This window comes from Penaeus japonicus, unplaced genomic scaffold, assembly GCF_977035675.1.
Source record: "Penaeus japonicus unplaced genomic scaffold, GWHDUDI00000001_assembly GWHDUDI00000002, whole genome shotgun sequence".
NCBI lineage: Eukaryota > Metazoa > Arthropoda > Malacostraca > Decapoda > Penaeidae > Penaeus > Penaeus japonicus.
In genome coordinates, this window is record NW_028234404.1 from 5108157 (window position 1) to 5125299 (window position 17143).

General features: G+C 44.3%; 1 protein-coding gene across 1 annotated transcript in view; it reads right to left on the reverse strand.

The window, feature by feature from the left end:
- The window catches only part of LOC122266369 (uncharacterized), a 65854-nt gene extending 48755 nt beyond the window's left edge, over positions 1 to 17099 (reverse strand). The window contains exon 1 of the mRNA XM_086544501.1: positions 16856 to 17099. Within this exon, the coding sequence (XP_086400627.1) occupies positions 16856 to 16999 (144 nt within the window). The 5' untranslated portion in view covers positions 17000 to 17099. The remainder of the gene's footprint in view (positions 1 to 16855) is intronic.
- Between the last annotated feature and the right edge of the window lie 44 nt (positions 17100 to 17143).

Sequence of the window (17143 nt, forward strand, 5' to 3'; positions counted from 1 at the left end):
ACAACAGCAGCATAGACTCGGATGAGCCATTATCCGGGTATGCTGCCCGCGTTCATGAACGTAATTCGCCAGTACGTGTAGCTGCATTGTGACATTGTCCAATGAGCCATTATCGGGCTATACTAACTGCATTCTTTCTCGATAATCACCAGGCAGTAAAGGGTTCCGTTGGCGAAAGAAAGAAAATGTGCCCAGGAAGTTTGGCTTCACGGCGACACCCGGCTTGAGGGTAAACCTCGATGCCTCCATGTCTGCACATGAGTTCTTGAAGTTTTTTTCACAGACGAGATGCTCAACATCATCATGGAAGAAACGAATGAGTAAGTTCCCATCCCCTTCATTTCGCAAAAAAAGATGCAAAAAATCGTGCTAGAACTCCATTGAATGTTTTATCGTCCATTACAGCTAAGCCGAGTCACATCCAGGATTAGTGAAGGGACATGAGCAAAAATGGATGCCCCTGTGTTCCAGAATTTCAAGTCTGGATTGCTCTGAAGATCATGATGGGCATATCACCAAAGCCGCGCAAGACGCAATATTGGTCAAAAGACGACCTTCACGAGGCCCCCTTTTTACCAAAACACATGCCTCGAGATCGATTTGATCATATATCCAGTGCCCTTCACTTCTCTTCCAATGAATTACAGGATGGAAGCAATAGGTTGTGGAAACTTGGCCCCATTATAGAACATCTAAAGAAAAACTGCCTGTCTGTATATACCCCACCGCAGTGGATAACTGTAGATGAAAGTCTATGGAAGTTCAGGGGGCGTCTCAAATTCGTTACATACAATCCTACTAAAAGGGCTAGATTTGGCCTAAAGATTTATAAGTTGTGTGTGTCCTCAGGCCCAACATGTGGATACACATGTTCCTTCAATTTTTACACGGGCCAGGACAGAGGGGAATTGCCGGCTTCTCACAAGGCTGTCGCCGACCTTATGGAGTCGGCAGGCAGACTGCACTGATAAAGGCTAAGGCTATACGCGTTGATTTATGGTTTGCCTCGCCTACGCTCTTTCATTGGCTCCAGTGTAGGAAGAGCAATGCCTGTGGGACAGTGCGGGCAAACAGAAAATGGATGCCTAAGGACTTCCCAAAACTAAAACTCAATAAAGTTGATGTACTCAGTACACCAACAGGCATGATGTGCCTGAAATGGGTCAATATGAAATCCATACACGTGCTGTCAACGATGCACACATCAGAAATGGTGGAGACTGAGAGGCTCAACCGGCATGGGAATAAAGTCGTCAAACCAAAGGCCATCATTGATTATAATGAGGGCATGAAGGGAGTGGATGTAGGAGACCAACTTGCTGCTTCCTATCCAGCAGCAAGAAGGAGTCTGAAGTGATACAAAAAGGTATTCATGTACCTTTTTGATTTAGCGATGATCAATGCATTTGCCCTGTACAAAGAAGTAGGTGGCAAAGCTTTACACCAGCTGTCTTTCCGAGAGGAAGTTGTAAGAGGCCTGCTTCGGGAATACCTGCCCAACGCACCGAAGTACAGTGGCAGAGGAAGACCTGCAGTAACGAATTCAACCTTCAGATTACAAGGCAGTAACCCTCACGTAATCAGGGAAATCGAGGGTAAAAAGTACAAAAGGTGCCACGTGTGTTACACACACGTAATAAGAAAAATGACAAAGGCCGAGTGCTTTGTCTGCAAAGTTCCTCTGTGTGTTTTCAATTGCTTTGAAAACTATCACAAGGCAAACTACTAGACTTGTTGATTGTACATATGTATATAGTTGTTTTTTTACATGCAATTACATGTATATAATTTACTCACTTTTTTTATTCCCCACGTGTAATTCCAAGAAAAATAAACTCGCAAAAGCATGCTATGACATTGGTAAAATGAAACAATTACCGATTGTCCAGCCATTTTTTTCGTTTCTGAAAAAAAAAGAAAAAAGATCCAAATCCAATATTCACTTGCTATCGAACAATGTTACGTAGATTCAAAGGAAAAAGAATACCATAAAGAGCTAATATAAAGTTATGATTTTTTTATTACATTACCTAACTAATAATGTCAAGTTTCTTCTTAAGACTTCGTACACGAGTCTATAATAATGGAAAAAAAAAAAAGTTATATTCAAGCCTCTCCAGTTTTCCAACGAAAGGGAAAACCGATGTCAAACTGCTTCGAGCGCGGCCTCCCACACCGCCCGAGCATAATAAAAATACCGTGCGGACATCCGGGCCATATAGGGTAATACCGTATTAAGTGGGAGCATTATAATACATGCTCATTCATGCAATCTGTGTATGATACAGGCCCTACAGAATCCAGTTTCATACACCGTAATGACTTGGTAAGCTTGGCTGGATGTGTTTATAACTACATATATATTCTAATGAATACAGCACTAATTGTAACATAACAGTATGGCTAAAAAATTATATTTAAATATTGCAAAATTCTATTCAAGGTTCATCAAGTGAAATCATTCTAACAGTATCAAATATAAACATTAAAGGTGATTTGCTTAACTTTCAGTGGTATTGTATGAGGGACCTACTGAGGACCTTGAAGATACTGAAATATCAGTATCACCAACTTCAATACTGTCAAGTTCAACGCCTTCCCCTCTGCCTGATATTAACCCGTTAACGACGGGTGACGTGATTTTTAGTCATCACTTTTCGAGTCTTCACGACAGGGACGGGTTTTTTCGTCCTAATTTTTCTGAGGCATTACGACGGGGACGTGCTCACCATGTCACGCGATGTATGCTCGTATTTTTGCAGAGAGGGTGAAAGGAGGGGAGAAAGAGAACGAGAGCTATAGAGCGTGAGAGAAAGACAGAAAGAAAAAAAAAAAAAAAAGATGAAAAGAGAGGGAGAGAGAAACCATATGACATCACATGCCCTCTAGCATTGCTTGAGGGTATGAGAGAATGTGTATGCGTATGTGTGTTAGCGTTTTCACGTCATGGATACGTAATATGCTTCGAGAGAGAGAGAGGGGAATAGTGGAGGGGGAGTGAGGTAAAGGGGAGATGGGGGAAGGAGGGAAATGACACATGCCCTCCAGCATTGTCCGAGGAACGCTGGAAAATTAGCGTGACTTGATTGGCTGATGATTTGTATAAAAGGTAGCAAAGAGAGAACCATATATCATTCGCTCTGTGCCCATGGAATGCCACGTTTCACCAAGACTCGCTCTGCTGCCGCAGCTGCTGCCCCTTTCATCCGGTAAGTACACCTACCTTTCATTTCAATTTCTCATTTGTGCACGCAGATCTGTAAATTGATATACGTGATTTACATAGTTTTTGTTTTCGTAAACTTCATTGTTAAGTGTGAATTCTAGGTCCTCAAGCGAGGATCCAGATGACCCCCGGCCAACGACATCGGCCGGGCACCTGAAACGACACCGTCCCGATAGTCGTGCCCCTGTCCTCAGGTAAATCCACTATACCTTTTCTGTTATTTACAATTCTGTGTCCAAATGTAAAGTATCCACATGGTTTTGTAATTATAGCAAGCTTTTCATTGATTGTTTTTTCGTTAGGTTATCATCAAGTGATGACGAACGGGACCCGCGGCCATCTACCTCAGGAGTCGGTGCTCATTGGTAAGTTACCAACTCATTGTCTTTCCTTTCTACTCCTTTTGTGTTAGTGTTTTTTTTTTACGTATGTCTATACAGTTATAGCAGGTGTGGCCATAGTTTTACAAGTGCTTTTTTATCTTTAGTTCCTCCTCTCGCGAGGAGTCTGGTGACTCTGCTCCTGCCACGGCCGCGACCCCGGCATACTTTGACTTTTCGTCTGACAACGATGAAGAGTATGTGCCGGGGGGTCCTGACAGTGACAGCGACACAGACTTCGACGGCTACGACAGCGAGGAATCCGTTGTGGACTTTATGTCCACATCGTTTGACTCCGATGAACCGCTGTCTACGTTTCAGGCAAGGGCGTTGGAACGGAACGCTCCTGGAACCCCAGGGTTCAAGTGGCGGAAAAGGGAGAACGTACCGAAGCGTTTCGGGTTTGCCGGCCGTCCTGGGGTCAATGATTCTGGCCTGGACGAAAACTCGGAACCTTCGGTCGTGTTCTCCCGATTCGTCACGGACGAACTCCTGGATCTGCTTGTCCAGGAGACTAACCAGTAAGTCACCTGTGCTGAATGATGTATTATATGACGCTGACATAATATTATGCCGCCTTTCCTGCATCAGATTCTACATATTTGTTTTTTCCAGGTACTTCCATCAGTGACCGCCTTCCACGCCTTCCCATATGAAAGCGTGGGAGGATGCTAGTGCTTCCGAGTTGAAGGCTTATCTTGGGATTCAGTTCATCATGGACTTGAACCCCAAGCCCTCCTTAAGGCGCTACTGGTCGACTGTCCCCCAGTATGCCCTGCCCGCAATTCCGCAGACAATGACGAGAGATAGGTTTGAGAACATTACAAGGAACTTGCATGCTGTCAACAACCGCAGAGCTCCCTCTGCGGACGACCGCCTGTGGAAGTTGCGCCCTGTCCTCGACTTACTCTCTCGTCAGTTCGTCGACGTCTACACCCCTATGAGGATATCCGCCGACGAGAGTCTGTGGAAGTGGGTAGGGACACAGGCACTCTTCCAGCCCCGACAAAGGCCGTCGTCGACTTGATGGACCTGTTTGGGAAGGGGTGTAAGGTACATACCGACAACTGGTATACCTCCCTGACCCTTTTCCATTACCTGCAGGGTAGGCATACTAATGCAGTTGGCACAGTGCGGGCTAACCGCAGGTGTATGCCCACTGACCTGCAGGTGAAGGTCCCCGGAGACGTGGACTTCCGCAGCACAGCAACGGGCATGTTGGCCCTTCGTTGGTACGACAAACACTCTGTCAATGTGCTGTCGAAAGTCCACGGTAGCGAGATGGTCTCAGTCACCAGCCGGAGTGGGCAGCAGCTCACCAAGCCCAAGGTAGTAGTGGACTACAACTCCGCCATGAAGGGGGTAGACTTGAGCGATCAGCTGGCTCAGTTTTACTCGACCACTCGCAAATCCATGAAGTGGTACAAGAAGGTATTGTTTTACCTTTTTGACATGCCAGTCGTCAACGCTTTCCTGGTGCACAAGGCGCTTGGAGGGCGTTTGACTCAGCTGGGCTTCCGAGAGCAGCTCGCACGCGAGCTTAGACAGGAGCATTGCTGCACATCTGGGCCAAGCCGTAACCGTTACAGCATCTGCAGCGTTGGCAGGTTCCAGGGTGCTAAAGAGCACTTCCAGATCAGGATACCCGGCAATAAGTACCGACGTTGCCTGGTTTGCTACGCCAATGGTAAGAGGAAAGAGACCCGGGTTTTGTGCAGCGCCTGTGGCGTTCCCCTCTGCCAGTTTGATTGCTTCCCCAAGTATCATAACTGGCAGAGCGGCTAGCCTGGGTCTCTCCTCTTACCATTGGGGTAGCACCATGTACGTAGTGTAATATAAAACAATGTACATATTGTATATATGTATAATAAAAATAAAAAGTAATAATTGCAACAAACACCATTTTTATCTTCCCAACATATGATTGGTTATATTCTTCATGGAGTGTTATACCACATAAAGAGCTAAACTGGACTCCAGTAAACATATTCAGTCTATTACAACTCTCACACACCTCATAAATTGTGTACAATATTCATCTGGTTTTGTGCAGCGCCTGTAGTATTCCCATCTGCCAGTGATTGCTTCCCGAAGCATTACAACAGGCAGCCTGGGTCTCTCTCATCTTACCATTGATGTAGCACAATGTATATATTGTATATATAGATAAAAAATAAAAAGTAAAAATTGCAACAAACACCATCTTTTTCATCCCATCATATGATCGTTTTTATTCTTCACAAAGTGTTATACCACATAAAGAGCTAAATTGGACTACAGTAAACATATTCAGTCTATTACAACTCTCACACACCTCATAACTTGTGTATAATATTCACCTAAATATGACGAAACAGTAAAAATTGCGTATAAAAAACACTCTGCTAACAGTACAAGGAGAAAGTTTTAACCTCTGGTGCAGCGCGTGGCAGCAGCACACCGCTGCCTGTGCGTACAGATTCCCCCGGCAAGACGGCCCGCGCTAGATATATAACTCCCGGCGAGTGGACTAAGCGCAGTGAAAACTGCCCTGTCGTTAACGGGTTAATGAAGAGGTCATCAGAGAAATACCTGATCAGCCGAATACCAGTTATGTAAAAAACTCACAAGTGGTATGAAAAGCAAAAGAGGAAAATGGACAAAAGTGATGCACTGGATGAAAAAAAGTCAAAGATCATTGATAATTTGCAGGAAGCTTTGGCACAGCAGTCCACCCACGAAAGATACACGCCATGACATGGTTACTGAGTCTATGATGGCTGCCATGAAGTTTTCAGTGATTATAATGAGGTGAAAATGGACTTTACATTGCAAGTGATAGAGCTTTTTGCAGCAAAAACTAGAGTGTGTCATGCCATAGAAAAGAAAAGGCAAGGCAATAATTAAAACACAGTACTGAAAAATCATGAAGTGCAATAAATGTTTACACATTGTGATTTATGCCAATGATGAAATGAATGTGGGAACAATGACAGGAAAGAGCAAAGAGATTGTGGACATGATGGAGAGGAGAAAACTGGATGTTTTGTGCTTACAGGAGACAAAGTGGAAAGGGAGTCAGGCAAGGGATCTGGGTGCTGGTTACAAGCTATACTACCATGGGGAAAATGGAGCGAGGAATGGTGTCGGTGTGGTGGTGAGAGGAATGCACACAAATGGTGTGTTGGAGGTGAGAAGGATAACAGACAGAATGATGAGTCTGAAGCTGGAGATAGATGGTGTTCTGCTAAACGTGGTGAGTGCCTATGCCCCACAGATGGTAAGTAACAGAGAAGAGAAAGAGTAGTTTTGGGAGAAGCTAGATGAAGCTGTTGAGTTGATTCCGAAGAGAGGAAGTCCAAGATGGTGCTTCTTGGCTTTCCTCTGATGTATGACCTCGAGGTCATCACTGCACATTCCAAGGTGGTGGGAGCTTCTCGACTTTTGAAAGGGAAGCACCCAACCAGGCAAGTCCTGGTCACTTTGGAGGGAGCTCCAGTTGCGTCCTTGGATCTTGGCAATTGGGGCTCTTACAGACTCAGGACATACGTCCCAGACCCGCTCCGATGCTTCACGTGCCAGAAGTACGGACACAAGGCCACTTGCTCTGCAAAGCCGAAATGTGGTGTCTGTAGTCAGGCACACAGAACAGAGGTGTGTCTCAAAGCACACAAAGATGGCAAGCGAGACATCACTGCCAAGTGCCCAAACTGCCATAAAAAACACCACGCCTGGAGCCTCGGATGTTCTGTCAGAAAGGAAGAGGCTCTTCGGCGGCAAGAGATCGTTGCAAAACGACCAGACTTTGTTCCCGCCCCTCTAGGCACTTATGTCTAGGGGCAGAACAAAGGGGTAAGGGCTCCCCTCCCCTCCTAAAAGGAAGGAAGCACCACCCAAAGCGAAACCAGCACCAGACGCCTCCAACACAAAAGAGTTTCTGGTGCTGGTGGATGTTCCAAGTCGGATACAGACCCGGAAGGGGTCTGGGAACACCTCTAAGGCTACCCCAAGAGTGGAGAGACCGACTCTGTTCACAGAGGACTTAACGCTCCTGCTGAAGACAGTTGTCACAGCAGTTGCGACGGCATTGGGAAGGACCAGCGAGGAGACGGAGAAGGCAGTCGAGATAGCCATGACGGCAATGACTCAGACCGTCAATGCCCTGAAGGAAAAGGACAGGCCCAAGGCCACAACTCCCACTCCAACTCAGGGCGAGACTCCTTATCCCACCCCAACTCAGGGCGAGTCCTGTCTCCCCGACAAACCTGCAGCCAAAACCACACTGGCAGAGCCTGCGCCCAAACCCCAAAGGGTGAGGAAGCCACGGCCACCCAAAAGGAAGGCCAAGGCGACCAGGAATACTCCACCTCCGTGTAAAACCGTTTTCATTCCTCCCCAAACCATTACTGTAGACGAGTCTCTGGAAGTTTAGAGGCCGTCTGAGGTTTGTAACATATAACCCCAGTAAAAGAGCTCGGTTTGGCCTAAAAATCTATAAGCTGAGTGTGTCATCTGGCCCAGCATGCGGGTACACGTGTAACTTCAAGTTTTACACGGGCCAAGACAAAGGTGAGCTACCAGCATCCCACAAGGCCATAGCAGATTTGATGGAGGGAGCCAAAGTCTTGGACAAAGGCTATACACTATACGTTGATAATTGGTATACATCCCCTACCTTATTCCACTGGCTTCAAGGTAGGAAAACTAATGTATGTGGCACTGTTCGTGCTAATCGGAAGTTTATGCCCCGAGACTTCAAAAACAAACTGAAGCCTAATGAAATGGAATGCAGGAGCACAGCCACTGGCATGATGGCGCTCAAATGGATGGACAAAAAATCCGTCCATATCCTCTCCACCATGCACAAATCAGATATGGTAGAGACAGAAAGAGTCAATAAAAAAGGGGATAAGGTGATAAAACCAGTGGCAATAATTGAATACAATCAGGGGATGAAAGGCGTAGATGTGAGGGATCAATTAGCCACATCATATCCTGCTGTACACCGCAGTCTAAAGTGGTATAAAAAGGTTTTTATGTACCTGTTTGAGATGGCTATGGTCAATAGTTTCCTGATGTATAAACAAGTAGGGGGAGAAATCGATCACCAGCTGATTTTCCGGCAGGTGGTAGTGAGAGACCTCCTTCAGGAATTCCTCCCAGATGCCCCACGCTACAGTGGCAGAGGACGACCGTCCATTACAAATGGAAGCCTCCGCCTTCAAGGGAAGAATCCCCATGTAATTCGGGAAATTGAAGGAAAAAAGTATAAACGGTGCCATGTGTGCTATACACATGGTACAAGGAAGATGACAAAAGCTGAATGCTTTATATGCAAGGTGCCCTTGTGTGTTTTCAATTGTTTTGAAAATTACCACAATAAAGTAGAATACTGAAGGTCTGTTTGTACATTGTTGTATATAGTTATTGTTGTATATAGTGTACATGATAATACATGTATATGTTTCACTCCTCTTTTTTATTCCCCACATGCAATTCCAAGAAAAATAGACTCTCAAACTTCTTACGTCTTCTAAAGACTTCGTATACGAGTCTATAATATTGGAAAAAAAAAAGTAATTTTCAAGCTTCTCCAGTTTTCCAACGAAAGGGAAAACCGATGTCACTCCCTCGAGCGCGGCCTCCAACACCACCCGAGCGTTTTCTATTACATTATCAAACTTCTTACGTCTTCTAAAGACTTTGTATACGAGTCTATATTATTGGAAAAAAAATGTTATTTTCAAGCCTCTCCAGTTTCCCAACGAAAGGGAAAACTCTTATCGATCCATACCCCCAAATATTGGTAGACGTGTACCCACTCAAGCTCTAGACCATGGACTCGCAGTCTTTGATCACAGACATCATGTTTCAGCGCCATTGCCTTCGATTTGGCTGCTGAGATCTTAAGCCCGACTCAGCTGGAGTTCCGTCTGCAGCTCATAGCCAAGTTATTGGAAAGGCCAACGGGGATGAGAAGGCGAAGGAGCATCACGGCTCACCGTGAAACACCTGCGAGACCTCCATCAGCTTCCCAGCCCCACGCAAATCCGACAAATCACACCCTTAAAATGAAAGACGAGGGAAAGCACCGACTTTGCAGACACTGGCATGAAGCAAAAGGAAAACAATCTATGTCACGCTATGTATGTCGGCTTTGTGACGTAGCACTATGTGCTACGTGCTTCAGCCAGTATCATGATAAGTAACTGAATAAATCATATATAAAAATTGTACATATCCAATCTATATCATTTGTATGTATTGCTTTACATATTCTCTTTATCAAAAATAAACATTTGATGTAAAACTTTGTTTCTGTAAACCTTACCTCGCATACTCATCAAAGAAAAAAAAAAAAATTATTATCATTGAATATGATAAAAAAAACAATTCCAAAGCTGGTTATTCCCCTATAATACCTCATATGGAGAGTATGGAGAAAGGACAATATAAAAAAAAAAAAGTAAAAAGGATGAGAAATCGAATACATTTTCCAATATAAGGTCGCAAAAAGCGATTTATTCTCAATTTCATACATTAAACTTTCATCAATCTTAGTAAAAACAAGAAGCATTGGAGTAATCCCGCACTGTGTGCTCGTGGCGCGTACCCCATCGCGCCCGATAAGATCCCGGCATGCGAGTTTAGGCCTACGCGGTAGTCTCCCGGAAATGCATAGCACGCCAGGGATCACTGACCCGGAGGATTTGGGTTAATCAGTCACTCGATTACAAGCAGCAGTTATTTAAAAAAGTGGGCATTGATCTAGTGTTCACTTATCCTAACACATTGCGTAAATCTTTGGTTAAATATGATGCATCCAGCACTACTCTTGGTGCTTCTAAAGGCATTTATGCTATTCCTTGCAATGAATGTCCGAAATTCTACATGGGTGAAACGGGTAGAGCTGAAAAAAAGAATAAATGAACACAAACGCGATGTTAGGTATGCTAGGGAATAGAATGCTTGTTTTATTCATATGCGTGATGCCGGTCAACTAAATTGGAACAACATAAAAGTAATTCAAATCGTCAAATGCTTACGAAAGAAAGATGCTTGAATCTCTCTTAATCAAAAAGATTCCCAATTTTAACTCGAGTGCTGGTCAAAGGGGGTTAGATGATCTTGCCTCCTCTTTGGTTATTTGACCCTAAACATCCTTCAGTGACCTGATTCAGCCCTCGTTCTTGCTGTTATCCTTTCTGTATATTTTCTTGTCAAAATTTACTTCTACTATTCATTTTTGGATTGCTTACCCCTGATGAGGAACTTTCTTTTAAAAGTTTGAAACGTCGAAAGTGTTTACTTTCATTTTGTGGCAGTGTTTTGTTATATGTATTCATGTATCTTTTTGAGATGGCATTGATAAACTCTTTCCTCATTTACAAGCAGGTCAGAGGAAGCACTGGGCAGCATCTTACATTCAGGTAGTAGGTGGTAAGAGGCCTCATGTCAGAATTTTTACCACAGGCACCAAAATATAGTGGCAGAGGACGGCCCACTATGACAAACTCAGCCTTCCAACTCCAAGGCAAAAATCCACACGTAATTTGTGGGATCAAGAGCAAGTAGTACAAAAGGTGCCATGTGTGCTATCTACAACGTAAAATGACGAAGGCTGATTGCCACGTCTGTAAAGTGCCATTGTGTGTTTTTGGTTGGTTTGAAAATTACCACAATAAGGTAAATTATTGAGGTAATTGTATATATTGTATATATGTTTTGTTTACATGCAAATACATATATTTGTTTCACTCTTTTTTATTGCCCACATCCATCACAAAAGTTTATAGAATACTCAATGAGATTGGTAAATTGAAACCATTACCGATTCTCCAGCCATTTTTATCATTTCTGAAAAAAAAAAAAAAAAAAAAAAAAGATCCAAGTCCTCCTTTTCGTTTGCTATCTAATAATGATATATAGATTCATAGGTACATGTATACCATAAAAAGCTAATATAAAGATTTATGAATTATTTTAACCCATTACCGCCGGGTGCCGGCCACCGCCGTCGATCGTGAAATATGCGTATTGCCGGGCGCCGGCCTGGGCCGGCGATGTGGACATTGGCGTCCCGCCGGTGTCGCCGGCCCTGCGCGGCGATTTTAACTCTTGTTCCCAATAAGAAAATTTGCTGATTATTTCGGTCCCACCGTAAATGGCAAAGTCCGGGTGGTAGGGGGGGTAGGGGGGGGGGGTAAAGAAGAGGAAAACGAAGAAAAAAACGAAAGAAAATCGGCAGAGTTTTTTTCAAAGAGAAAATAAGGAGTTATTCTTTCTGGTCACTCTAAATTGCAAAAGGAGGGTAGAGGAGGCTGTGGGGGTGGTCTTGGGGGGTTATGGGGGGTAGGGGGTAAAGGGGGGGGGAGTAGAGGGGGTAAGGAACAGGGAAAGGAAGGCGGAGTTTCTTATGTAAATGAGGGGGGTATGTGGGCGTGACTATGATGTAAATTGCTTGTTATAAGGTGATAATGATGATTAGAGTGCTAGTTTGATAATTAGGGAACAAAGGGTTGACCTGACCGAGCCTATAAAAGGGCGGAATTTTTTGCTCAGTACATCATTGCTTGACTTGGACTGCTACTACACAGACATGTCACGCCCTCTCCGCATCAATCGTTCTCGCTCTTCGAGGTACTCGCCAGCCGTAAGAGTTTTACGGTTTGACGAGGACCCCGATGATCCCCAGCCTTCCACGTCGGGAAGACCGACCATGAGGAGTGCCCCTTCTCCTCACCACTACCTCTTCGAGACCACGCCAGGTCGAAGCGAGGAGGTGGAGATGACCCAACCAGATGATGATGATCCAGTGATGTCGGACTACGAGTTGGAGGACGACTCCGACTTGGACTCGGACTTCAACCCTGAAGACCTTGAATCGGATGACGACGACGACTGGGACGAACTAGAATACGTCTCCGCTCTCGACAGCTCCGTAGACTCAGACCAGCCGCTCTCCGTCACTCTGGAACGTCTCGCCAAGGTGAACGCCCCTGGAACATCACGCTTTGAATGGAAGAAGAAGGAGAACGTACCTCGCCGCTTCGCCTTTGCTGGCCGCCCGGGAGTCAAGGTTGACTACCTGAGCGCGGAGTCATCGGCGAAGGACGTCTTCGACTCTTTCTTTACCCAACAGCTGTGGGAGAAGATGGTGGAGGAGACAAACCGGTACGCACATCAGAACCCGCCCGTCTCTTCACCACATATGAAAAATTGGAGTTCCACCGAGGTCGCAGAGCTTCAAAGATACCTGGGACTTCGTATGCTGATGGGTGTTCAGCCCCGCCCTTCCTTCCGGGACTACTGGGCAACCAACCCGCTCCTGCGATGTCCCGTCTTTCCAGAGAAGATGACCCGCGATCGCTTTGATGCGATCACGGCCAATCTTCACTTCTCCGATAATGAGGACCCGTGCGCTGCCGACGACAGACTGTGGAAGATCCGCCCCGTCATTGACATCTTCGGGAAACAATTCAAGACAGTCTTCACGCCGGAGCAGAAGATTACTGTTGACGAGTCGCTCTTCGCTTACAGAGGACGTCACGGAGCTGTTCAGTTCATCGCGTCGAAAAGGGCACGCTTTGGACTGAAGGCGTACAAGTTGTGCGCCAGCGATGGCCCTGCTGCGGGATACACCTCCGCCTTCAAAGTATATATGGGCCAAGACCGCGGGAGCTTGCCGGCGTCAATGAAGGCCGTGACCGACCTCATGAGCGCCGCCTCGCTTTTTGACAAGGGATACGAACTGTACACAGACAATTGGTACAGTTCCCCCACGCTATTCCATCACCTGCAGGCGCGTAAGACAAACGCGGTTGGGACGGTCCGTCTAAACAGAAAGTTTATGCCCAAGGACCTGAAAGTTACAAAGAAGGGGCAAATAGACTCCAGGTCAACGGCGACGGGGATGTTGGCGTTGTCTTGGAAGGACCGTAAAGATGTCAACATGTTATCAACTATCCACCGCAGAGAGTCGGTCGACCTGCCGCCAAATCGACGAGGAGAAGTTCGGTCCAAGCCGAAGGTCGTCGTTGACTACAACGTAGGCATGAAAGGAGTGGACCTCTCGGACCAGTTGGCACGTTCGTATGAGATCCCGAGAAAGTGCCATAAATGGTATCAGGTTCTTTTTTACCATCTGATCGACACTGCGCTGGTGAACAGCTATCTTGTTCACCGCTACCTCGGCGGAAAGCTTACGCACCTGGAGTTCCGACTACAACTCATTGAGAGTCTGATTAGTGCTGTAGACAACCAACCACCACCTGGTAGACGACCTCCCATTCGTCGTGAACTTCATCCCCGCCACGATGGTCACACGCTCGTGGCAGCCCCCACATATCGTCGATGTAAGCAGTGCAGGATCGCGAGATCGAAGAGGAAGGAGGTCAAGTTTATGTGTTCCCAGTGCGATGTAGGACTCTGCCCAGGCGACTGCTTCAACCAGTACCACAACATGTAAGCCATGCAGAGTTCCTGAGCTGCTTCCAAACATCTTGGAAGATGGAGTTTTCCCCATTTTTGGGGACCAAAAAATCAATAAAGAGATAAGGTGTTTGACACTCCTATACCCCTATGAGTAAGAATAAAGACTATTGTACATGATAAACACGAAAAAAATCATTCCCAGTTAGCATAGCCTGAAAGACAGACCTCTAAAATAAATTAAATTTTTTTTTATAGTACGTAAAGATCATAAGATTATTCACAGAAAGCAACACTAGAAAGCTTGAAAGTTCCTCCGGGTCGATAGGCGAACTCAGCTAAGCGAGTTACACCCCCCGGCATAGCGATACAACACCGTTTTCTATGGCCCGGCGGGAGCGTCGCGCAGGAATTTTTCGGCCCGGCGGCATTGGGTTAATACATAATCATATTGCTTATGTCCTCAAGAGACTTCCTATACAAGTCTAAATTATTTGGGGGGGAAAAAAATATATATATATTTTCAAGCCTCACCAGTTTTCCAGCAAAAGGGGAAACCGATGACAAACTGCCTTGAGCGCAGTCTCCCACACCGCCCGAACGCAAGATAAATACCGCTGCGGACTTCAGGGCCATATATGATAATACCACCACAAAGCTGTATACACTAATTTCGAAAACCACGACCAATGGGGTAAAGATGAAGTGAATATGACTAGCTGCAGAGCCCTAGACATTTTTGTCAAACTGTTCACTAGTCTTCTTTGGAGGCTTTGCAAGAATACAGAACTTTTGAACAAGGAGCCTAGTTTCATTATTGCAGATCTTAATCCAATGATTGGGTTAATAAAGATGGAATTTATTAGTCTTTTGTGTCAAATTTTGATTAGCTAATAATTGCTGCCCTTGAAGTTATGCTTGGTCACTGCTGGCTCATAATTTCAGGACAACCGAAAGATTATTTAGAGGGAGGAGCCTTGTCTGACCTATCTCAAAAAGATACTTGAAGAAACCAGCAGTTCACCAGCAACAAACAAGATTTTAGAGTGGGTTACTTCATCATATGATCGACTCCTTCAAGAAAAAACAAATGCTTCAACATTGAACATTGAAAGCACCATTCTTTTTGAAACATGGCTAGATGGGATTGACAAAGACACCAAACAGTTCTATATGGTTATGCTCATCTACAAAAAGATTTCAAAGAAAGAAGGGAAGACATATGGGAGAATACAATAAAGGGTCTCACAAAAAAACAAGAAAATAGTATCAAAGAAATAAAAAAAAAAAAATTGAAAGGAAATGGAAAATAATTGCATCAATAACCTAGGAGAAGAATGGACAAATAGGGAGGTTGAAGAAAAAAATGAACCAAAAGATGAAGAAAGTGACAAAAGGTCTGCCATTATTGCATAGCAGAAGTACCACGAATTTGATCTTGGTGCAAAGTCTGACCACATGAAATATTTCCAGAAATTATCTGGTGGAAAGGTTTCTTCCACTGAGACGCTTAAAAAGAAAACGCAAGATAAATACGTATGATAAAGACCTCCAAGTCATATATGATATTACCAGCACAAAGTTCTATACACTAATCTCAAAACCCACAACCAATGGGTTAACGTAAACCTGGCAGAACTAGGTAAATTGTCGTAGAGTTGATCCATTATGATGACCAAAAATTGAAATGGATATAATGAAGATGAATACATATATATTTATGTGGGTGTATTTTCCGACCACCACCACATTACCAAATAAACAACAGTGGTATCAATGGACTTGTCTCACTCTATACTCTTCATATATAGTTGACTTTACCTGCGATTTCACCCCTATGCCCACAATCTGGCCCCAATGGTAAGGGAGGCCACTAAGTACATCAGGGACTTTGTGGGATAAAATATGAATTTGTGGCCTATTTTGTATGCAAAATCTTCACCCAATTACCTACCTTTGTCTAGTTTTGAAGTCAGCCCTAACCAAAGGGGGGGCTTTGAATCTACATCTACAGAACTATTTTTGTATCAAAAGTAGTATGAAGTGCCCTGAATAGGGAGAGGGTGTGTGTCCAGGACTACTTCAAAATTAGTTAAAATTAGGTAGGTAATAAGGTTAAGATTTTGCATAGGAAATATACAACAAATTCATATTTAACCCCACAATTCCCCTGATCTACTTCATACCCTCCCCTACTATTGGGACCAAGACTGGGGCATATGAGCAGGATCAGAGGTAAAGTAGACTTTGAACAGATAGTACCGAGTGAGAGGAATCCATCAATACCACTTTTTTTGGTATTTAGTAATGCAACACTATTCAGAAAATTTACCAAAAGAGAAAACATTGCAATGTCTTACAATATTTCTTGTTTTACCTACATGTACTGTTTACCTAGTATCCTAAGTCTGTTTAAAAGAGAAACTCTATTAAATTACTTGTCCTAATATCATTATACATGGCAAAATGGAGAGATTCGTCCGAGAAGTGATCGTTCACCCTAGCACTCGCCAATACATACTTTAACGAATTTCAATTCTTTGGCAAACCCATGGGACACGTTTCATATAAATAATACAATGGTATTATCATTCACAGCCATTTATATCAAAATGAGGGATAACCATAGAACACAAGGATTAAATGAGAGAAAAATTATGAAAACACTAGGCACAGCAACCAACATCTTTCATATGAAGTGAATGATAAAACACAAATAAAAACAACGATGACACATACACTATCATGCAACCTACATCAATCAGCAAATACACAAGAACAACACAGTAAAGCAGAATAAATTAGGAAAAAAAAAGAAAAGAAGAAAAAAAAAACTCACGGCATCGCTACGACACTGAAGCTCGGCGGCAGGAAACGCACTCCCCGTCACTCTTATTTCGCTCTTTTCTACCTTCACGTCCACGATATATATCTCTCCTTCCTCTGGTCTTATCTCCTCGTTTGGCGCTTCTTTCTGCTCCATTTTAAAGGTCACTCGGACGCCAGAGTGATGTGACTTCGGGACTTTTTTCAGAGGAATTCGAGTCTCCACTTCGAAGAACGTGAAGAGGGTGACGGGGCTGAGGGTGACATGGCGAGACTAAAGGAAAAGGAGTCTTTGTGGGTT